At 29.6% G+C, this 23,410-nt stretch overlaps 3 protein-coding genes across 8 annotated transcripts; 1 reads left to right on the forward strand and 2 right to left on the reverse strand.

The window, feature by feature from the left end:
- Positions 1-139: 139 nt before the first annotated feature.
- On the reverse strand, positions 140-7,237 carry LOC103575166 (serine-rich adhesin for platelets). 3 transcript variants are annotated; one of them, XM_053743105.1, is made up of 8 exons: positions 7,053-7,237; positions 6,645-6,914; positions 6,180-6,269; positions 5,895-6,037; positions 4,821-5,046; positions 2,778-4,732; positions 1,742-2,699; positions 140-1,571 (listed from the first exon to the last, which is right to left on the reverse strand). In XM_053743105.1, the coding sequence occupies exons 3-8, from the start codon at positions 6,229-6,231 to the stop codon at positions 1,474-1,476; spliced, it is 3,432 nt and encodes a 1,143-aa protein (XP_053599080.1). In that variant the 5' UTR covers positions 6,232-6,269; positions 6,645-6,914; positions 7,053-7,237; the 3' UTR covers positions 140-1,473. The 3 variants fall into 3 exon arrangements, with proteins under 3 accessions (XP_053599080.1, XP_053599079.1, XP_053599078.1); XM_053743104.1 differs by having other exon boundaries at positions 1,742-4,732; positions 6,645-6,910; XM_053743103.1 differs by having other exon boundaries at positions 1,742-4,732.
- Positions 7,238-8,974: 1,737 nt separating this feature from the next.
- LOC103575165 (protein turtle homolog A) lies at positions 8,975-15,333 on the forward strand. Of its 4 annotated transcripts, XR_008403302.1 has the most exons (7): positions 8,975-9,428; positions 9,799-10,089; positions 10,173-10,363; positions 11,701-11,830; positions 11,982-12,122; positions 14,103-14,463; positions 14,586-14,670. XR_008403302.1 is itself a non-coding variant. In XM_008554834.2 (6 exons), the coding sequence occupies exons 1-6, from the start codon at positions 9,383-9,385 to the stop codon at positions 14,759-14,761; spliced, it is 975 nt and encodes a 324-aa protein (XP_008553056.1). In that variant the 5' UTR covers positions 8,975-9,382; the 3' UTR covers positions 14,762-15,333. The 4 variants fall into 4 exon arrangements, 3 of the variants coding, with proteins under 3 accessions (XP_008553056.1, XP_053592810.1, XP_053592809.1); XM_008554834.2 differs by lacking the exon at positions 14,103-14,463 and having other exon boundaries at positions 14,586-15,333; XM_053736835.1 differs by lacking the exon at positions 14,103-14,463 and having other exon boundaries at positions 14,591-14,706.
- Positions 15,334-21,895: 6,562 nt separating this feature from the next.
- On the reverse strand, positions 21,896-23,166 carry LOC103575163 (exosome complex component RRP40). The gene is made up of 2 exons (XM_008554833.3): positions 22,889-23,166; positions 21,896-22,494 (listed from the first exon to the last, which is right to left on the reverse strand). The coding sequence occupies exons 1-2, from the start codon at positions 23,071-23,073 to the stop codon at positions 21,975-21,977; spliced, it is 705 nt and encodes a 234-aa protein (XP_008553055.1). The 5' UTR covers positions 23,074-23,166; the 3' UTR covers positions 21,896-21,974.
- Positions 23,167-23,410: the final 244 nt, after the last annotated feature.

The following is a 23,410-nucleotide window of genomic DNA, read 5'->3' on the forward strand; positions in this document are numbered from 1 at the left end:
GTAATAAAAAAAAACGTTTATCAATTGTTATATATTACAAATAATAAATAATATATAAAATAAAATACTTAATTTATTAATATATTTATAAAATAATAATAATATTTAATTAATTAAAACTAATTAAAAATATTATTTCGTGTAAGAACGTATTTTTTTTATTGGACTCTTACATTATACGAATGTCATTACCCCATAATTATTAATTAATATTTAATCATTTATTCAAATATCATTCGCTCATTTCCTTAACTATTTTTATTAATTAATTAATCAATCATTCATCGGGGTAACACGACATTGAAGAAATAAGAGATTGATAAATTGAGTACACACTTAATTAATTTTAATTATTACTTAATTATAATTATCTCCCACGAGAGCCAACTAATCACGAATTTGAGATTTTTTAAAAAAGATCTCCGTCTTTTTTTGAAATAAAAATTAACAAAAATTTAATTGGTTTCATACCAACCCCCCTTCCATTCTCTTGTACTTAATCTACTATTTTTAATTATTATTAATTCTTCAATTATTTTTTTCCCAATAGTTTTGTTCATTGGTGCGACTAAAATAATTTTAATAATAATCAATCAATCAATTAATTAATGAATTAATTAAAATTTTTAACTAAGTGTATTGTGTAGCTCTCTTACAATTGTAAAATATAAAATTCCAGGTGATTATTTTTTATTTTTATTTATAATTATCATTATTATTTTTATATTATAGCTAAAAATCATTTATCGTTTAAAATAACTGTACTTTTTTTTTATTACATCTATTGTTTTTTTACGTGATTAAATTTAAATGTGAAGTATGTGAATAGCTTAGTAATTAAATTTAATAATTAATTATGTGTTATGATCTATAGCAATGCAAATATATTTGCAATTACAAGTTTATTTTTCCTTTTTAATGTGAAAAGTAAAATATATAAGAGCGGTTTGTCATTACATACTGAAATTTCTAAAATACAATTTATTTATTTTAAACTTATAATTATGTAAACTTATCAATGTTGAATGTTTTTCTTCTTCTTATTTTTGTCAATTTATTTTAATTATTAGTCACAATTTAAATTGAATTGTTACTTGCTCGATCTATTAAATGTTTTCTGTTTTTTAGCGTCTTTACATCATTTAATTATTTAGCTGATAAAAAGCGAGTCTCATAACGTGATATTATCAATTGTCGTACAGAGCTAACGATTCTTACATATATACATTAATAATCATTTTTTATTTTTATTTTCTATCCCATTTTTATGTAATTAATATTGTAATTAATATTTATTTGTTTATTAATTCTCATACTTTTAGTTTTGATGGACGTTAACTCTTACAACAATTATTAAACTCAATCCAAGTTTATCATGTTCAGTATTATATATAAATATATATGTATATCTATATATATGTATATATAAAATTTTTTTATTTCTTTTTAATTATTAAAAAAAACACTTTAGACTCATTTGTCGAGCTCTAAAGCAGCATACTGTTCTTCGTCGACTTCAGTCATCATTAAATTACCATCCGGAAGTAAGAGAACAACTCGCCTGGTACCACCTGTAGTAAAAAAAAATTTTTTTTAATATTTAATTAATTAATTACTAAATAAACCTACACAGAAAAAAAATTTTTACTTGTCCTGAGAAATTTTCTGTATTTTCAATTGAAAAAAAAAAAAAATTTCTGAGGACAAGGAAAACTTTTCTTGAGTCAAAATAAAATTTTACCTGGCGTAGGTTCATCAGCTTGTACAACCTGAGCAACGACTTGAGCTTGGCCGTCAGAGTCTTCTTGGGTACCAACAGCCCCCGCAGCTGAGTTATCCATAATAGACATGACCATTTGATTATCGGCGGCCTCACCTTCGCCCTCTTTGACGTAGAACTGGGGCGCGAGATTTACCTGATCGGGCATTAGCTGGGCAACAGCTTCAGCGACAGCGTGATCAAGAGTAAGAACAGAACCCTCATCACCCTGCTGTTCAGTCGTGACGTAGACGCACTGCTGCTCTCCATCGGCACCACGTGTCACCAGCAATGTCTGTCCGTCTTCAGCGTGACCTGCAACTTGGTATACAACACCATCCTCCCCCGTTATTGTTACGACATTTGTCCCATCATCGGCAACTACTTTCGCCTCCTCCTTTATTTCCTGCTTAACATGAGTGACAGTTGAAGCTGTGCTAGTTACTATCGTACCAGTCAACCCAGCCGTCGTTGCCGCAGACTCCGAAGATATTGACTCGGTGAGTGAAACTGTTGGCTGTACTGCTGTAACGGAAGTGGTCGCTGTATCGTCCAGACATGGAAGATCCGGTGCTATTGTTACCCCTGCAAGACTTAATTGGGCTGATGGATCAGTGCTAGCTTGTACAATCGTACCTGTTGTTCCACCTGGGCTCATTTCAACGCGCATTATACTATTTGTCTCTGTCAGTGATTCTAACGAGGGTAAAACTAACTCGGCTGTTGTCGTCGTTGTGGTCGTTGATGTGTCCATGCTCTCGGTTGATGAGGTGGTTGCTGTAACAGTTGTACCTGTAATTGAAGCTGCAGCAGTTGTGTCGACTGTCGATGTATTGGGCGTTGATTGTTCCGGCTCGGCAACTGGTTCTCCATCCTCACCGATGATTCGTCCAGTCAGCGGGCAGAGTGTGAACGGCCTCTCTGGACTCTCTGGTGGATTCTGCGGAATATTACATACATTATCGGCCTCTGATGAAACATCAGGTCCTGCTTCATCACTGCTCTCTTCACTCCCTACTTCCTGAAATTCCATGTGTAGTCCATCGCTCTCGACAATTTTTGTTTCCTTGGGTTTACCCGGTGCTGGAACTGCTGCTGCTGCTGTTGTTGTTATTTTACCACGTCCACGTCCCATTGGCGGTTTCGTATTTGCAACCATTGTTTTTACTGGAGTCTTAACACCTTGAGAAGTTATTTCTTGAGTCTTTCTTTTAGCCATGAGAATTTTTTGCTGCGGTGAAATTAGTGACTGCGGTGGTTTATTACCAGGTATTACTTTAGGCGACTGTTTAGCTTGAGCTGGACTGACAGTTTTCACAACCGGACCAGGTGCTGCAATATATTTAGCACGTATTTGAGCCTGTTGATTAGGACTTATTGTTGCTTGGGGTGAGCTGGACATGATGCGCTTCTGCATCGGGGTACGTGTCTGTGGTGTTTGAAGCCTTGGCGCTGGTGCACGTACAGGACTACGAATAGACCCAATACCAAGGACACTAGTTGGCGCTTGACCACGGACTGTCGGTCTGGGAAGCAGTGGACGTCCATCAGGTGTCTTTTGCTGCTGTTGAATTGTCGTCGGTCGCACATTTGTAGTCATTCTTGGCTGCATGCCTATTGGATTTTGTACCGCAGTCACCACATGAATCTGTTGGAGCTGCGTAGGGTCTGGTTTAGGTTGAATTTTAACTGGCTCAGCCTTAGGTCCTAATGACGGCCGTGGTTTAGCCGGTACTTGTTTTGAGATCACTTTCATTTGTGTAACAACCTGACTACCGTCAGGCTTAGAGACAACTTTGACAGGCGTAATTGAGTTTGCCTGCGACTGCGTTATCACTTGTCTTCGTACTACAGTAGATTCGCGATTCTGTACCATAAGGACACCTTGATTGCTTTTCATAGGTTTAGCACCTGGCGAAGAATCGAGTTTGATGATCCCTTCCTTCTTGGACATGACGTAAACACCGGATGCCAAGTTCGGCATTTGTTTGGGATCGACTTTTACAACTCCTTTGGCATTAGCGACGAGAACTGGTGACTGATGAGTAGAAGATTTGGTAGGATCTGGCGACTGGAGACCGAGAGAAGTTGCCAGGTCAGTACTTGATACAGAAGTTTTGTTGTTACCATTGGACTGAGCGTTGGCGCGATTGAACGCACGTTGAATGACGTCACTGCGCCCTGAAGCAGCTATACGTTCTTCCTCAGACTCACCAGTCCACTCCTCGTCACTACCCATCTCCCCTTTTGGTCGTTTAGCTGCAGTTGTATCTGAGTCACTGTCAGTTAAATCAGCTCGGCGTTTACCCAGCAGTTCATTTTCTTCCTCTTTCATGGATCCACACCATTGCTTTACTTGATCCATAGCCTTCGACTTACTTGACCGCATCGGACGTGTTATTTGTGCAGCAGAACTCGGTCCTGGTGTACTCGGTTCCGCTTTGATGATAGTCTTCTGCGGCACTGTCCTGGTTATTATTTTAGTCGTCTGCTGCTGCTGTTGCTGCTGCTGTTGTGCCATTTGCTGTGCTTTCAATTCTTTCATTTCTTTTTGCTTGGCTAAATTACGCTCGAATTCTTCTAACAAAAATTTACATGACGACACAACGTCAGCAGATTCCCAAGTATTGTACTCAGGAGTGTAGCCTTCCCATTTCAAATAATATTCAGCGCAGCGTTTCTTGGTGTTGTAACGTTTGGCCATTATTTTTTCAACAGCAAATTCTTCATCATTGGGTTCATCTCCGTCAGTTGGTGCCTTGCCCGGCCTGACTCGAGGTTTGACAAAAGCCTTAGGTCGGGTTTGAATAACTTTTTTAATTTGAGTCGGTGTTGAGATCGGTGTCGTTGTTGTTGGAGCTGACTCTGATGTCTCTGTCTTTACTTCGGTCTTTACAACTTCTTTTTTAGCTTCAGTAGACTCTTCTGGCTGGCCATTACGAATTACTTTCCGTATTATTTGTTGTTTCATACCTTAAATAAAATAAATAATCAATTAAAATATGATTAAGATTTATTTTAACATTAATTAGAAGTCTAATTAAATTTTTAATCAATTTACCATCGGTATTTTGTGGTCTAATGTCTGTCATTTTAGCGTTATTGATCTTAGTAAACGCTTGAATAGTTCTGCCAGCGGTGATCCATGTTTCCCGAACATGCTGCTCCATTTTACACCACTTCTGATACAATTTCCATGAAGTAACTGAATCTTTATCAGTTGTTTCTTGTTGTATTTGTGTGTCTTTCCACAGTAAAAACGCCCAGACTTGGGCTTTCTGTTCATTCTGAAAAAATAAAATTATTAAATTTATTATTAATGAAAGCAATAAAGAAAATAGTCACGGGGGCCACAAAGAACTGATTTTGAAATTCCCTATTTCCCGGATTTACAGTAAAGTTTTGCACGTTTTTCCCTGATTTAGAATTTTATTCGTAGGATTGATATTTAAAGTTTTTAAATTAATAAGGCGGACTTTTGATTACTCGATGTTAAAAATATGTAAGTTAAAATATTTAATAAGAAATTTAATGATTAAAATAAATTAAAAATACACTAGTCACAAAAATTAAGGGATATTAAAAAAATTGTAAATTTTTAAGTGATTTTCCCCAGGTTGTAACTCGAAGGAAAATGCTCGTACAACAAAAACAAAAAAGACAAATTGTAGCTTCAAGTGTCCAGTTTTCTGATCTGATCTTTAAATTTTTTTATTATGCATGATTCCGGAGTAATCAAAAGCCAATCATAATTATCGAAAAAAATTTATTGAAGCCCGTAGACCGTTTTTAAGACGAGCAAAAATTTTGAAAATTTTTTTTTCGATGGTTTTCTTAGAAATTCCCGGACATTTCCATATTTTCCAATTGCATTCCATTCCTTGATACTTTTCGAACTTCTCTGGCATTTCCATATTTCTCTGTTGCATAAAATTCTCTGATACTTTCAAAAATTCCCTGACATTTCCATATTTCCCGGTTGCATAAAATTCCCTGATACTTTTTTAAATTCCCCGCCATTTTCATATTTCCCAGTTGCATGAAATTCCCTCTCAATTTCTAACTTTCCAATTTCGCGTCCACCTTGCAGTCATTTGTTTTTTCTCATTATTTAAATTAATAATAAAATACTAACATTTCCATTATCACGAAAGTGTGATGTTTTAGTGCAAGCGCCCTCTTTATTACGATGCTCTTGGAATTCTTCAACGAAATGAAATACCAAATGACAGTGTCCGCATACCAGGACATCAAGTCTTCCTATCTCTTCTTGCGCAGCTAAAAAATAAAACAACAATTAATTATCAATCAACAATTAAAAATTATCCAACAATTCATTCTATCCCTAGAATCTCCAAGTGAACAATCAAAATTACCCTCAATTAATTTAAAATAAATAGTAATCATAAAAAATATTAACCTTTGATAACAGCAGGATTGTTGACTACCGCAGAACCATCGCCGCCTTCCATCTTGAAGTATTACACTGTGAATTTCCTCACAGTTAAATCTAAAGAACAAAAAGTAAAAAAAAAAATAAAAACACAAGTACTCAGACTCCAAACAATAATTTCAAAAAATAAAAAAAAAACCCGAGCCCTCTATTATTTCTCTACACGTGAACACAAAAAATGAATATACATATATAGAGCACATATTAAATCGAATTCGAATTAAACCGATTCCCGCATAAACTTGCTGTACAAAAACTTATTATATATCATATATATAATATATAATATATGTGGATTGTAGAACGGTGATAACAAAAAGGCGACAAATTTCCGAGGGAAAGAGTGATAGAAATAATTGAAAACGCGGCCAGTGGCGTAAATAACTAGTAAGTAAACTGGGAATTAAAAAAAAAATAAACTATTAAACTCACCTTAATAAATATTATTGTAAAATAAAAAAAAAAAACGTCGAAAAAATAATCCACTGGTCGTATTATTTATTGTCTTGATAATTAATAAATCTAAAACTTTTAGTAGAGAATAATCCACGACACAAAGCAGCTTTTATTATCGTGATATGATGCCATCGTGCCGCTCGATGGCGATCCGTTTCCCTGTTGTGTATCCTCTTCTCCAAGATGGCTCTCACTTCCCACCTTAAGAATATATATCCCCAGCACACGTTGGCGTTCACTTTCTATCTATCAAATATTCGCGGCTTTATTATAATATAATTTATCTATTGCCGTATATTTTATACGACGCTTTTATAATTATTACTGTTATTATTATTTTTTTTATAGTTAGTTAACTATATATATGAATATATATTGTACTACCTGATAAAATTTATGTAGTTTAGACGTGAGACTAACTCTTGTGTTAAAAATTTTTTTTTACATATACTAAGATATTGTTACTCATTCACTTGATGGCACTCGTTTCCCCGGGGATTATGTTCCGTGCAAAATTTTATTGCGACGCCAGGGACGCAAACGGCAGTACCGGAGACATTATACCGGATCGCGTCGTGCGACTGTGGCGCCGCCATTTCCTTTTTGGTTTTTAATCACATGTACACATGTTCACTACTTTTTTGGCGGGAATTAAAAATATATGACATATTTTCATATGTATGACTTTATAATTACACATATTTGTTTATTTATATATTTATTAATTAAATAAATGATTTTTTTTATTGGTTATGAATAAAATTCAATTTTTCCGGTGGTAATTTATAGACTATTTGAATTGCGGCGGAGTTCGCGCGCTTTTTAGAGGAAGTGATGATGGATGCGAGTTTATGTAAGGGGTCAAGTATAATTTATTAATGAAATTTATTTGTTTAATTAGTGTTTGTGATTAATTATATTTGTTGGTAGATTCATTAATAGAATTTTTGAAATTTTTTATATTTTGTAGGGACTTTTGTTTAAGAAGTGGGAAAGTTTGAATGACGAGATGCTGATTTGACTTGAGTTTGTGAGGTTAACTATAGAATTTATTAATTTAAAAAAAAAATGTATGTACTGTAATAAAAAAAAATGTATGTTTACATTGTACTGTTTTTTATCAGCAAATTTTAATTATAATTTTTGGCGCGTAAAACTTTTTACTCATTTTTCAAATTTTTAATTTAAGATGTAAAGTAAAAATTTAATAAAATTTTGAATAATAAAAAAAAGCAAATATTAATTATTAAAAATTACTTTTGTCAAAATATGTGCGTACGATAATTCATAAGTGTGAATGTAGCTAACGATTGTCAATTTAAAAAATTTTGAAATAGAAAATTAAATAAAAAACTAATAAAATTAAAAAAATGCGCATTTATAGAATTGGAAAATTAGTAAGTGCATTTTTATATTTTTAATTGTTTAATTTATTTATTTATTTGTAATTTGAAATTTGTTTTATGTATGCTATATTCACACATGATCCTGAAGGTACAAAAAAATAAAAACTAAAAATATACACATGTAGAAGATTTAAAAAAATTACAGGAGCAATTTTTTAAAATATTTTTTTTTTTATTATAATTTGACATTTAAACAAAAAAAAAAATTATTAGACGTCAGCTAACCAGTTTCGTATTCAAACTCAAAACTATTTTAGTTTTCACTCATTTAAATTAAATTTTAAAATAAAAAACAAAAATATGGGCCAACGATTGACCAGTTCAGTTTTTGTTGTGAATCAACTGGTCACAGCAAACACATATGTCAATTGAGGAGATATAAAATCCCCTCAGGTCCCTTTCCCTTTGAATGAACGGTTCATAGCCAGATCGTCACTTCGTTGGCCCTCAGTGACATCCACTAACTAGCTTGCAATATATAATCAAATCAACTAGTCATCAAGTATCTGCGAGAAACGAAATTCTGTCCTGCCATCTAGTAATTTTTTATAAATTATTTATATTCAGAACAATTTAAATCAAACCAAATCTTCAGTTTCCAAAATAAAAAAAAATTAAAATTTCATCACTAAAATATTTGAATGTAACTGACAGCTGTCAATTTTAAAAATTTTTCAACTAAATAATCAATAAAAATTAAAAAATGCGCATTTCCATAATTCAAAAATTAGCGCGCGCATTTTAAAAATTTAATTATTTAAATTTATTTATTTAAAATAACAAGCTGTCATATTTGCAATACTCATAATAAATAATATTTTTTTTAAAAAAATAGTTCACAGGCATACCGCGTGGCGTTAAAAAACCTGGATGACCATTATCATGTTATCAGTTCGGGCGGGGGCGGCATTGAAGCTAGAGGACACACACAAGAACCATCACCACCAGCTTACCCCACATATTGATATTCATATATTTTCACACACACCAGTTTCGCCGGACGGATTTTCTCTCATAACGTCAAAGTAACGTCATGAGAGTTTGACAGCTACTGTACTCGATTCTACTGTAGTTCTATACCAGCACCAGCACAGGACAAACCAGTTCTACTCAGTTAGACTTAACTTTACTGTCTATTAAATGATTCACGTCGTCTAACATCCAGCAGCAGCACATTTGTCAATAATCAACAACAATGAAGACAAGTGTCTGAGAGTGATATAAATAATAACAATAATTAGCACAGCAATTAAAATAATAAACATAAAAAAATAAGTGCGGTGATTTTTTATATCAGAATATGGAAGAATGATCAAACACGGGATTATTTTTCTACTGCTCCTTGTATTGCCAGGTAAAAAAATTTACAATAACTCAATACTCATATTGATTTATCTAATATTTGTTTTCTTTATTTTATTTTTAATATTAAAAGTTAAAATTTCTATCAATTTTTCGTAGTTTTAATTTAAGAATTAAATAAATAAAATATAAGTAAGTAAATTTATAGTCAAGGGCGAGCATAGAATGTACTTGCTAATAATTTATTTGTACAGACTGTAGTTTTAGTGTCCAGTCCAGGATGTTAGGTAATAAGATTGTTTGATTTTATCTGAATTTAAAATAGAACGGATATTAATAATTTAATCCATTCACTAAAGATTATTATTAATAAATATACAGTGGTATTGGTAAATAAAAATGATTTTTTTTAATTATTGCAGGATGGCAAGAAGCCTTAGGATCAGTATCTGTCAGAACTGTCGAAGTAGACATCGGACAAAATCTGACGATAGCTTGTACTGATGAAAATGTATCACGTCATCCTGGTAATTATTCAAATGTGATGTGGGTCCGTGAGGGAAGAAAAGATGGCCAGGTTCGGAGAATGAAAATAGGATCGAATAAAGCACTTGAGCTGGTGAATGTTAGTCTTGATGACGCTGGTAATTACTTCTGTACACTTGACAATGACGCGAATGCTGTTAAAACACGAATTAATATTCAAGTTAAGAGTGAGTTTATTATTGTTGATAAATATTTATATTTTTAATGCAAATAACTTTATTTATTGTGATAATATTATTTTAAATCGCAGCACCCCCACCAGCGCTTCATAATGTCTGGGTCAAACCATCGACGATACTCGCAAATATATTGTGGGAAGTAGCGGGTACTGGTGGTTATCCAATTATTGACTTCACTGCCGAATATCGTCTTAAACCAGGTGTAGGTGAAGAACCTGAAGACTGGAAACCGATTATGCCGACGCACATTCCTTCTAATTCTGTTTGTATTTTTTATAAATTTATTTTATTGATACACTGTAAAAAAAAGCGGGATTTCATTTCAATCCGAATTCACTCCACTCGAAGTTCTGGAGTTTAAAAAAAAATCACTCCACATGCGAAGAGAACAGGAATTTTTTTATGGGCGAAATGATTTTGGAGTGACGCGGATTTTATTTCAATCCGCATACACTCTGGTCCGGAGTTTTAATACTTAAAATATTGTTTTTAATTTATAAAATATTTCAGTAACTCACTAAATTATAGTTTTATATATATGATACATAGTAAAAATATTAAATTATTGAATAGCTGTAGTGACAGTTTTTATGGAAATAGTTTATATTTCGGTACAACATGAAATGTATCTCGTGGTATGGTTGATGTAAGTCATACGACAGTTTGTGATAATGAAAGTTTTATTATCAGCTGGTTATAATTTTCAAAAATTATTTCGCGTGAATATATAAAAAGGGAGCTCATAATTATTTACGTACCCAACATAAATGTCACCCTATCTAAAAAATCTATATGGAAATCCAAGCTAGATTCTTCAGTGGGTTCCACATCACATTTTCGCATGGATTCCCATATAGTTTTTTATAGAAATTCAGCATATACTTATATATTTATATCAATAGACGTAAAAATTTAGAGACTCTGGTTTCTATAGAAATTACTTGTATGGAAACCCAGAATTTTATATAAATTTCCCATAAAAAAATCCATGTATTCAAATTTTTATATGGAAATCCAGATACCCACAGTTCCCTATGTAGATTTTCCATATGGGAATCCAGAAACCCATGATTTCCTTCATGGTTTTTTATATAAATCTCTTATTAAAAAAATCTATATGGGATCGTATCAGAACCCATTGGAATCTATATAGAAAAGTATGGATTTATGTAGGAATCCATGTAGGAAACCATAGGCTTCTGAATTCCCATGTAGAAAACCCACATAGAAAACTATAGATACCTGGTTTCCAATATAAAAACTTAAATATATGGATGTCTTTGTGGGAAATTCACATAAAATTCTGGGTTTCTGTATAAATAATTTTTATAGAAACTAGAGTATCTAGATTTCTATGTTTATCCTCTATTGATAAAAATATATGAATTTATCCTAGATTCCTATAGGAACCTACATAAGAATCTATGCTGGATTCCCATATGAATTTATTTTATATGGTCAAAATTAATATTTTCCGAAACTCTCCTCCGGAGTGAATAAATAAAAAGTCATTCACTACGCGTTTACTCCACAAATTTTTTACAGTGTAAGGATTTTAAAAAAATGTATTATTCATTTTTTATCTATATAAAATGACAGAGACAAATTGACGTTTATCATCTGGAGCCAAACACAACGTACTTGTTTCGCGTATGGGCAACAAATAAACTTGGCCGTGGTGAAATCGTTCAAGTTGAAGGTCATACTCATCACACCGTCGAAGAACTAGGTAAATTTTTTATTCATTAGAACCCCAGAGGAAAATGTACATAATGTAGTAAAGTTCTTGCAGCTTGAATCAGACTAATAAAATATATTTTAATTTATTAAAAAAAAAGTTTATCGAGCATGTGTTCGATGATGATGATAAATAATTTCAGAGCTGGCGAAACATCTGTTAGCCGGCGTGGAAAATTTTGATACACGAATCTGGGTAGCGGCGGTAGGAATTGTTATGGGAACACTAATGGTCCTTGGTTTAGGTACATGCTACCTTCTGTATCGTGAGTGCAAGGCACCCTGTAAGCATTCTCTTGGAACTTTAAATACGAGCTTCCGCTTCTACTCTGTCTCTTTAATGCCCTTGCTTGAGTTGCGGACTTAGTAAATTAACCTAAATTATTACTAAATAAATAAATAATATATAACATATATAAAAATGACATCACAGCTCGATGATCGTCATTAAATACTAGTGCATGATTTAATTAGGTTACTAGTTACCCCATTGATAATATGGTTAAGGGAGATAATTAAAAACAGCAGCGGAAGCAAGGGCATTGCTAGTAATTTTTAAATTTATCTATGGCCCTGATCTCTAGCTTTATCTAATTATGATTATTACTGATCATTACTTATTAATATCTATTTAATCTTATATTAATTAACAATACTATTTATTCCTAATTATTAATATCTATTTTATCACTAATTATTTTCCCGGCTGCAAGCGCTTTTTTAAAATTTTTATTAGATATTTTAATAAATTTAAAATTTTTGAATCTGTTAATTAAATTTTCACTTTTTAATATTATTATTATTATTATCATTATAATTAAATATTGCACAAGAAATCACCTAATAAAAATTAACATCATTTGTGTAAAAAAATTTGTTCCAAAAACATTCCTGGCAGTGAACTTCCCAAATAGAAACAATTTTGAATTTTGAGTTGAACATTTTTTTAACTTAAAAATAGATACAAGTTTGAACAATTTTAAACTAATGTTGATTTTTCTTGCGGGGTTTTTTTTCAAAATTTTTTAAGCGAAATTAACTTAGATTGACACTTTTATAAGCTCATAATTTCATAAAAAATTCATAATTAGTTTCAATTACTAATTTACTAGACTATTTTTGATCAAGTATGGGAAGTGAAAAAAAAAAAGAATTTTCTACAAAGTTCTGATAAAGGCATGGTGGCCACATTTATGGAAAACGTGGAAGTGTCAGGGAATTATAAATATACTGGAAACATCAGGGGAAAGTCAGGGAATTTCGTCACAAATGGAAAAATTTTTACTTTCTTTTCTTTTGACTGAAAAAATCCGATAAATTTTTTTTCTATCAAAATTGTTCAAAAAGTGGCGCGGCGCGAATGCGATTCTAATACCATTTTGAAAAAAAAAAATTAGTAGAAATTGATTCTAGTAGCAAAAAAATGAAGCAGTTTGAATTAAAAAGGCTACTAGAAAAAAAAAGTCTTAGTAGAAACCAATCGTCAGGAACTACAAGCTATTAACATACATATTGACAAGTTAAAAAACCAAAAACATTAAAAGTATACATAAGTATTGAACTAATGAGTTTCACTATATTTATTATTCGCGTACTTGATTAATATTTTATTAATATTCTATAAAACGTTCTTATTTATGAAATTTATTCTAGTGAAAATAAAAAATTTATTTATATTTTATTATAGAGTAAGTTATATAAGAACAAAGATTTAAAATAAAAAATAAATAATTATTCATTTAATAAATAAAAAAAACCTATGAAAATTGACAAATAATAAAATAAAGTTTCATTTAACGACAATGATTGATTATTTATTGAACTGACTTATAGCATTATATTTTGAATTAAATAAATATTTCCAATGATTTAATATTGCTACATATGGTCAGGGAATTTTTTAATCATTTCACTGGAACATCTGGAAAAGTCAGGGAATTTCAGTTTCAAAAATCTGTGGTCACCATAAAATTAATTCTTTTTTTTTTTTCTATGTTCTTCAAACCCAAAAAATTGTCACATTAAATTATTTTTGCCTTTACAAACTTCAAAAATATCTTAATTTTATAAGTTCACTGTCATGAACATTTTTGGAAATTTTTTACACAGACATACTTAAAATAAAATCATTAGTAACAATAAAAATACACCATTCATTAATCATTTTATTGAATTATTAATTTATTTTTTTATATTACAATAATTATAATTAAAAATATTAAAATAATATTAAATAGTTATTTGGTGATTAAAATGTTATGCAGAATGAACAATAGTGCAAATAAATAAACTAGAAGACCCACCATAGAGATTAGACAATAACGGCCTAGATAATAAAAAAAGTAAATAATAAATAAATAGTACACAATAAAATAGTAAAATGTGCTACTAGAAACTAAACAAATAAATAAACTAGAACATAAAAAATAGATTAAAACGTAGCACATAAATTAGTTGGGTGATGCAGTTATTAACTTCGATGAAGACATTATTAAATAAACTATAGACCACAGATCAGTTGAATTTGTCAGCGAATACTCTAACACAGGATTATTTTTATTGTTCACGCGAAAATTTGTGATGCATACACCCAGCGATTATTGAGAAAATAATAACATTCAAAAGGTTGGTAAATAAATAATAAATTTAAAAAAAAATTCAGAGAAAGAGAGAGAGTAGAAGCGTAGATAATTACTGATATAAAATTAGACAAATGAAAATTAATTTGCTCCGCATAAAATTTTCAGCGCAGCTGGAGGATCAGGAAGTGATTGAATTGGTACCGAATATTATTCTTAACCCGGGATTCTTTGACGAGAGATCTGAGCGACAGCATCAGCAGCAACATCAAGACGAGAATTTCAACAACCAAACAACCACACGACTGAACAACAACACCGTGATATTACCGAGACGACTTTAGCGTTTTATTAACAATTTATTAATTTGTTAATCAAGCAATTATTTTTTTACTACTGGTCGGTTATTACCCCGCTATTAATTATTAATTATTAATATTGATATTAATATTAATAACTCTGATTACTTGGTATTAATTTACGATGGACCGGTAGTTTTTATGACGCAGGAATTTATTTGTTACAATGCAAAAGTGTTCAAAAACGTATTAATTATATTGATATTTATAATAATTAAAAATTGTAAGACTTTGCTATAGATTTCACACATGCCGATATTTGAAATTTTTTAAAACCGCGGTCGCTCGTGTAATATTACGACCACGTTGTTGTTGCTTGTCGACTGGATTTTTTCACTGTAAGTAAATTATTTCCACGAGCTGATGAAAGACTGGAAATTTTAAATGAAAATTTATCATCAATTATTTTTAAATTATTATTGATTATTAATCAATTGATTGGTGAAATTTTTTGAATGACAAAAAAAGACTGTTATGTTTGGCGGTTTTTGCAAATTTTTTTTTACTGTTACTTTTTTTTGCAAAAATTAAACCGCCTTTTTAATCTGATATTTAATAATTAATTAATTACTAACAAAATATTAGAAAAAAAAAAATTGAAACAATAACATTTTTTCTCATAATTTTTTTTTTTTTATAATTAACCTGGCGAATCCGAATTACGATAACCTGCGATAATTATCGTAATTTGCCGTAATTTACGGTATTTAAAATAATTGCGATATTTTACGGTAAAATACCACAATTTGCAGTAAACATTCGGTATTTTCTTACAAAAGTGGTATTTTTACCAAAAATATGCAGTAAGAGAGCGGTAATTTATCTTAAAATTACGGAAATTGAAGTATTGTACTGTAAAAACTGTAGAAATAGAAAAATTACGGTGCTTACGGTAAAAATGCCGCAAATTACCGTAAATTGCGGTATGTATTCCGTATAGATGCGGCATTTTACGGCACAAGTGCGTCATTTTTAATGAAAAATTGCGGTAAGCCTGGGGTATTTTACCGTAAATTTAAGTATTGCACTGTAAAAACTGTAGAAATAACAAAGAAACATACAGTACTTACATTAAAAATGTTACACATTGCGGTAAATTGCCATATTTGACCATAAGTCACTGTAACTTACCGTATACCGTATTGTTAATTGCCGTAGAAATACGGGGTTTAAAAAAAAATATGTCGCTTGCGGTAAAAATGCTGCGATTTATGTCAAACTGCCGTATTTTACGGTAAATTATGGCAAAACGGCGGTAATTTACCGTAGTTTGAATCCGCCAGGGTAAAGGTGATTTGTTATTTTTATAATGAGAAGAGAAGTAATGGAGTTGTTTGTTAAAAAAGAAAACAAAACAAAAAAAAAGGATTATTGCCTAATTAAATTGATATAAAAATTTTAAAAAATTCCAGTGTCTGCTAAATACTTAATTCTTAAAATATTTAATATTAATTATTTTATTTTGTTTTTGTTGTTGAAAATTTCTCGTCGAGATTGCGCTTTTGCTCTCGTCACTGCAGGGAATTATTGCATTAATAATGATAACAATCCACGAAGTATTTAAATAAATAAAAGTAATAATAAAAAATAAAAAATAAAAAAAAAAATGCTTCTAAGTAGAATTTTCTACACTTCCAGCTTTTTGATTTAGCCGATAACTCTATTACTCAACTAAATATAACTGCTAAACAAATTAAATACTACTACGTAATAAAACAAAAACGCTTTCTATGCAGCTTTAAAGATTAATTAATTGTTTTTATTTTAAATCGCTGATTATTTTCACTGATATAATTATTAGATAGCCACGAAACACTCAACTGAAATCATACTAACGAATTTTTGCACAACTTTCACACATTAATTAAATGAAATAATACGTAATTAATAAAGTAAGTGCGATACAAAGCCTAAAAATAAAATTAAAATTTGCTTCAATAAATAAAATCATTGTTATAAAAAAAAAATAAATTGTAATCGAGCGTCGAATGATCAGAAATATGAGTAATTATTTTTAAATACTGGTTTAATCACCGGAAACAAAACAAAATAATTAAAAAGTCATTTTTTAAAATTGTATCCGGCGGATTACGAATAGGAGCATATCAGAAGGATTCATTGCATAAAAAAAATACATTTCATACCATGTAGAATTAAATAAATATATATTATAAAGGAGGAAGCCAGTTTGAGATACAAGAAAAGAGGATATTTTTGTGATTTTTTTTCAGAGTCTTCTTTATTAAAATTTTCAAAATTTGTGACATTATTAAGCATCATTTCAAAAATATTCTCCTAAATTTTCATAAAAAAATATTGAAAAATAGGCCAGTGGTAGTGGGGAGAGACGAGTCACTTTAAAAAAAAGTCTCCACGTAGGCAGAATAACTTAGAATGCTTCATCTGAAATCAAAAAACCAAAAAGATTTCTTTAGGACATAAGTTTATCTTGGATTTGAACGAAGGAACAAACAAAATGTTCAATTTTGAATTTTTGGTAAAGGTGCAATCAAAAAACTCTGATTGTTGCCAAAAATTGCTCCTTTTTTTTAATCAAAAAATAAGTAGTGATTGAAAAAAAAAATCCTTCGTTCAGATCTAAGATAAACTTATGTACTAAAGAAATCTTTTTGGTTTTTTGAGTTTCGATGAAGCAGTCATAAGTTTTTCTACCTACGTGGAGGCTTTTTTTTAAGGCGCCTCGTCTCTCCCTACTACCACTGGCTTATTTTTCAATATTTTTCTAAGAAAATTTAGGAGAATATTCTTGTAATGATGCTTAATAATGTCACAAATTTTGAAAATTTTAATAAAGAAGGTACTCTGAAAAAAAAAAAAAATCACATAAATATCCTTTTTTTTTGTATCTCAGACCCCTTTCTCCCCTTAATTCAAATAAAAATATGCGAATGAACGTGTGATCGTAGTATGATTTTAAAATTAAAATAAAAAATTGTGACTAGTTGAGAGTGTGCAGGCCTCGCAGTATTTATTATTTTATATTTTATATATTTTTATTTTAATATTTACAGAAAAAAACAAAGTATTATTTAATTAGATAACTAATTGTACTAATTATTAAAAGCATTTCAACACGCATGGTTGTATAAAAATTGGTTGTACGTAATCAGAAGCTGGATCGAATTTTTCCCACCTTTTTTTTTTTAAAAAATTAGTCATTTATTTATTTAAAATTTTAAATATAGCAATAATTTACTGGCGGGAAAAATAGATCTGATTGGGCTTCGCACTGTGCACTCTGTGTTGTGAATGGTAATACACTTGCTATCATTAATAAAAATAACGTTATTAATTATAAAAATGATACATGATAATAATGAATAATAATAATAATAATATTTATAATGAATATATAAAATATATTTATATAGCCAATTTAGTAAATAAGAAAAAAAAGGCAATTTTTTATATACAAAATGAAATAAAATAATAATGCTGACCGTGCAATATATATTATTATATTAATCTACATATTAGTCATTTAATAATAAATTTTATCGCACTTTGTAGTACACACGCTTGCATCGGGACAATAAAATTGTCATTTGTCCGTTTAATTGATGAGTCACAATTCATCGTGATATTTTTTTCTTCATACATAATAATAATTAAATAATTATAATTATTTATGGGCTAGTCATTTTTTAACAAATCAGATTTTATTTATATTTTCTTTGTTATTAATTTATTTAATTAATTATTTTTATTTGTTAATTAAAATTTAGCTATTTAGTAACTATTTCATTGCTTCCGTCTGTTGAATCTTTTTTGAATAAATATTTTTTTTAAATGTATTGTATTAAAAACATGCTTTGCAGTTTCGCTATTACGATGGAATAAATAATAATAAATAATAAATATATATTAGCTACTGTTGAGACACATAATAAAGCGTATAGGTGCCTGTATTAATTAATTTTATTATTTATTAATTAATTACTCATACATATTTAATTGTATGTTTTTTTTTACTTTTATTATTATTTAAATAATAATATTCCATGTATACAAAAGACATTAGTCGACATATTAGTATTATTAATATTTATTTAAATAATTATATATTTTATTTACGTAGTTAAATATATGTACCTGGAAACAAAAAATAAATTTAATAATTTTTCACGCTCAATTTATCAGAAACTCGAGACAAAAATGTTTTTAAAAATTTTTATTTATTTTTAAATTATGATTTATAAAAAAAAAAAATTTATTTTCGGTTAATGTCCGTGTAAAAAAAAATTGTTGAAAAATGTTGACTATTTTTGACTTCAAAATGTGACACGACAAACTTTTTTTTAAACTATTTTTACTGCCAGTTTTTTAAACCGGGTTAATTTTGATTCCGGTTTGAAAATATTATTGCTGGTATATTTATATATATTATCAATGTATAGATATTGATATATGTATAGATATACTATCAATATTATTAGGGATTATCAAATATTTGGTTGTTTTTTTCAGAAACAAAATCTCTAAATATAAACTTGACTGCACATTGGTGCTCTAATAAAAATTTTAAGTTATTTCTATTAAATTTTACTTTTTATTTTTGTATTTAATTAACATCAGAAATTTAATCAAGTTTTGCTCGTACTATTATTCATCATTTACACTATTTTCAGACTTGTTTTCAATCATTTTTAGTCGCCTGTAGATCAAAAATCAGACTTTTTTTAAGTATTATTTTTTTATTCTGTTTTTGATTGTCTTAAGATTAAGAACAGCTTAGAATTTTCATAAAAATTAAAAAACAGATCAACTAGTTCAAATACAGGTCAACTGGTCCAAATGCAGTCTAGTTACACTAGAATCAGATCAAATTCTTCGACCCGGGTTGAGTGTAAAAGAGAAAAAAGTGCGAATCCTTCTTTTAATTAAAATTCAAATAAAAATAAACCCAGTTTAAAAAACTGGTCCTTAAACCTTAGAAAATACAAAGAAAAAAACAATTGAAAATACTAAAAATTAACGTTTTTGACTCATTTGCAAACTTTTTTTGACTTTTCTTCAAAAGTGCTTGGTTTCATAATTTTTTTCAGTGCAAAATCCGTTTAAAAAATTTGATTTTCAACTATTTCTGAACGATTTTGGTTTTCATATCAGGATGTTTATTTATTTATTGATTTTGAATTTTCAAAAATGAAAAAAAAAGTTCATTGCTGTCACGTTTTGAAGTTTAAAATAGTCATCACTTTTTCAAAAATTTTTTTACCCGGTTGTATTTTAAACATTAAGCAAAAAAAAAACATTTTACCTGTAAATTTCTTTTACGTTAAAGGAAAAAAAATGAAATAAATAAAAAAAATAAATGACGTATATTTTTTAACACCGCAAATTATACAATTAAATAAAAAAAAAATGAAAACAAAAATCTTGGGCACATATCAGACAGATTACGCAAAAATAAATCCGCCTAAAATCGCAAGTAATGATAATAAAGAGTGTAATGAGTAAAATAATAACATGTAATAATAATATTAATAATAATACTACGAAAAAAATAAAACAATAATGACCGTTAGGATAAAAACATACAATAATTGTTCACGTAATGGATCAATATAGGCTTGTGTTTCATACAGGAAATAAATAAATAAATAAGTAAATAAATGAAATTTGTTATTTACAACTGCTTAAAGTAATTAGTTAACTAATTAACGAATTATTTCCGAGACACAAACAATATATATTTCGATATCGAGCTATAATTATTATCAATATAAAATCGTTCGACCGCAAAGCGTGTCATTTAAATTTAAAATTTATTGTAATTATTATAACTAAGTTATTGTATTATGGTAATTGTAATCATTTATGTTTTTAAATAATATGAGTGTGATTATAATCATTAATGTAAGCCTACATATTTACACTGTATTGATGTAACTTATTATTGTAATACAATCAGTGTATTTTTAATTGTGTATTACACTCAATATTCATCAATCATCAATTAAAATCATTATAATTATTCAATGGTCTATTTATTTATCAATAATTATCTTTAAATTAATTATTTATTTATTGTAATTTAATGCACGCGGCAAAAATTAATTTATTGATATGAAGATAAACAAGAGTTAAATTATTGAACAAAAATGAAAATTGATTTTTTTACAATCGCTGATACAGATAAGAGGGATTCCCAAAAGAAGATGTCCAGTGTTGATTTACCAGCCTAGCAATTCTATTTCTAGATCTATGGTAGACATAATTTTTACTTGACCTTTCAACTGATAGCAGTCTTCTTATTCTTAGGTCAGTCCTTAAGCAAATAAAAACCAAAATCGGCCAGAATTTTAAGTACCCATTAACTACAAGTCGGCCACTTGTCTGCGACTAATTAAGCTATTGATCTTCAATTGATGGCATAGGTAGCTGATGCTGTTTATATTCACTGACCACAAACTAGCGTAAACATCGACAAAATTTACGGTGAATCTTTTCAACCCTGTTTAAAAACCGGTCAAGTCCTACTGAGTCTGATTGAAACTCAATCGGATTTCTAACAGATTCAATTGTAAACAAACATTCAAATAAAATTGCTCGAGAGTGTTTCAAGTATCCGATTGAAATTGTTCAATCAGATTCAAATGGAAAATAATAATTTTTTTTCCGATTAACTTTCAATCGGATTTATTCAGAAGTTTCTGATGAAAACTGAGTTAATTGGAAATTCCCGATTAGAATTTTCCAATCGAATTTAATCGGTTTCTTATCAGGGATACTATTGACATGTTGTTCAGTAAAAGGAGACCAGCCAACAGACTTATACTCCAATATTACAATTTAATTAAAATTAAAATTTTTATAGCTATGAAATATCCATGTCTTTACAAGATGTCAATTTTACTTCAACTTACGAATCAAAAATCTGGAATTGTCGACTCCCATGAGCCCGAAAGTTTCTCTCCAGTGCCTTGAGTCTTCTAACTTAAAATTTTTTTTTAAATTTCAATTTTTGTTAAAACCCTCCACTCTAAGGGACACCAATTAAATTGCTGCTTAATTCTTTATAGTAAAAATGGTCGTTAAGAATTTTAATCTTCTGAACGACATCGGGATAAATTTATATATGAAACAATAAATCAATTGAGTTTATCATAAAATTTATCTTAAAAATATAAAATTACATTTTAATAATTACAAATAATATAAAAAAATTAAATATTTAATAATTAATAAATACAGTCTGCGCGATACTGTCGCATAATTTTTTAATCTGGTCATTACTCGTGTACTCGGCAGCGAGAATAGCATTGGCTAGCGCAATAGTTTCTTTAACAGATCTAGCTTTGATCCAAATTCTTCCATTCATACCCACAGCTAATTCATACGGCTGTTCTTTAGCAAACGCTTCGAAGAAGGGATTAGTAGGACTCAATATCTTGCGTACGAGACTCAGTGAACAAGTAAAAAGCATTCCATCAGGTCCCAAGACTCCTAGTTTACCTTTTTTACCCAGTGAATCAACGCACACCAACTCCGGTTCCATGTCCTTGCTGGCAATCAGTAATTTAGCGAAGACGATGTCTCCGATCTGTACATCAGGACGATTTCTTTTACTCGCACCCTCAAATGCCAGGTATGGTAATGCAGCTTGATCACTTGCTCCAATATCTACTTTGAATATATCACCAGCTTTTTGTGTTACTATTCCTACGACATTTTCACCACGAACTGGAACATATCTATAATCATATTTAATAACAATAATATATAATATTTATATTTATGAGTGGCAATGTATATGAGAGTAAATGTAACTGACAAGTGGCAATTTTAAAAATTTTTGAATAAATAAATAAAATTCAAGCAGAGTACAAACTTAAAAAATGCGTTTTTAGATCAATGAAAAATCAGTGAGTGCATTTTTTAAATTTATTTATTTAAAATTCATAAATTGTCTCATGTCTGCTACGTTCACACTCACTAAATGTAGCAGACATTAGACAATTTTTATAAATTTGAAATAAATGAAAATGAATATAGTTTATCATTTTTGAAAAACTCCAAAAATTATTAGACGTCAGCTAACTTGAGTATCACATTTATATTTACTTATTTATTAATTATTCAGTTTACCTTCGCTGATAACTGTCAACATAATAAATAGTCGTGCGTTTTTTTAAAACACCAGCTTTACATGAGTAAATAATGTCACCATCACGTCGAAGTCCTGGACCAAGAATAACTTTTTCTTTCGGATTAGTTGACGTTATTTTAATAACATCCCCAGGCATCACGACGTCTCCTATCATGTCCCCCATTATTTTAAATATTTAAATACTCAATAAACAATTAAATTTTATTACAGTTAATAACAAACCACGTGTTTTACTACCGTACTGATAAATAACAAAACATCCATGTAATTATAGGTTATGAAAATTAGATTTCAAAATAAACCCGCGAAAATTTCAAATATCACTTGAATTTTCATCAGCTCACTAGGAAATATTTAAACTTTCAAGTAGAAAAACAGAAAATTTTTGACATTTGATAAAATTTTGACAGTTAATTCCATGATAATTTTAGCGGTTAAAATATTGTAACTTTAAGTTTTTAAATTTCGCGCTAAGTTTCAAAACGTAGCCTGGAAGCTCT

The sequence above is a fragment of the Microplitis demolitor genome, chromosome 2, assembly GCF_026212275.2.
Source record: "Microplitis demolitor isolate Queensland-Clemson2020A chromosome 2, iyMicDemo2.1a, whole genome shotgun sequence".
NCBI classification, from domain to species: domain Eukaryota; kingdom Metazoa; phylum Arthropoda; class Insecta; order Hymenoptera; family Braconidae; genus Microplitis; species Microplitis demolitor.

Coding starts and splice junctions, on each gene's coding strand:
- LOC103575166 (XM_053743104.1), bottom strand. CDS start 6,231: ATGGAAGGCGGCGATGGTTCTGCGGTAGTCAACAATCCTGCTGTTATC. Junction 5,047..5,894: donor ACTTTCGTGATAATGGAAAT/GTTAGTATTTTA, acceptor TTATTTTTTCAG/AATGAACAGAAAGCCCAAGT. Junction 4,733..4,820: donor TAGACCACAAAATACCGATG/GTAAATTGATTA, acceptor ATTTTATTTAAG/GTATGAAACAACAAATAATA.
- LOC103575165 (XM_008554834.2), top strand. CDS start 9,383: ATGATCAAACACGGGATTATTTTTCTACTGCTCCTTGTATTGCCAG. Junction 10,364..11,700: donor CGCACATTCCTTCTAATTCT/GTTTGTATTTTT, acceptor ATAAAATGACAG/AGACAAATTGACGTTTATCA. Junction 11,831..11,981: donor TCACACCGTCGAAGAACTAG/GTAAATTTTTTA, acceptor AAATAATTTCAG/AGCTGGCGAAACATCTGTTA.
- LOC103575163 (XM_008554833.3), bottom strand. CDS start 23,073: ATGGGGGACATGATAGGAGACGTCGTGATGCCTGGGGATGTTATTAAA. Junction 22,495..22,888: donor GTTGACAGTTATCAGCGAAG/GTAAACTGAATA, acceptor ATATGATTATAG/ATATGTTCCAGTTCGTGGTG.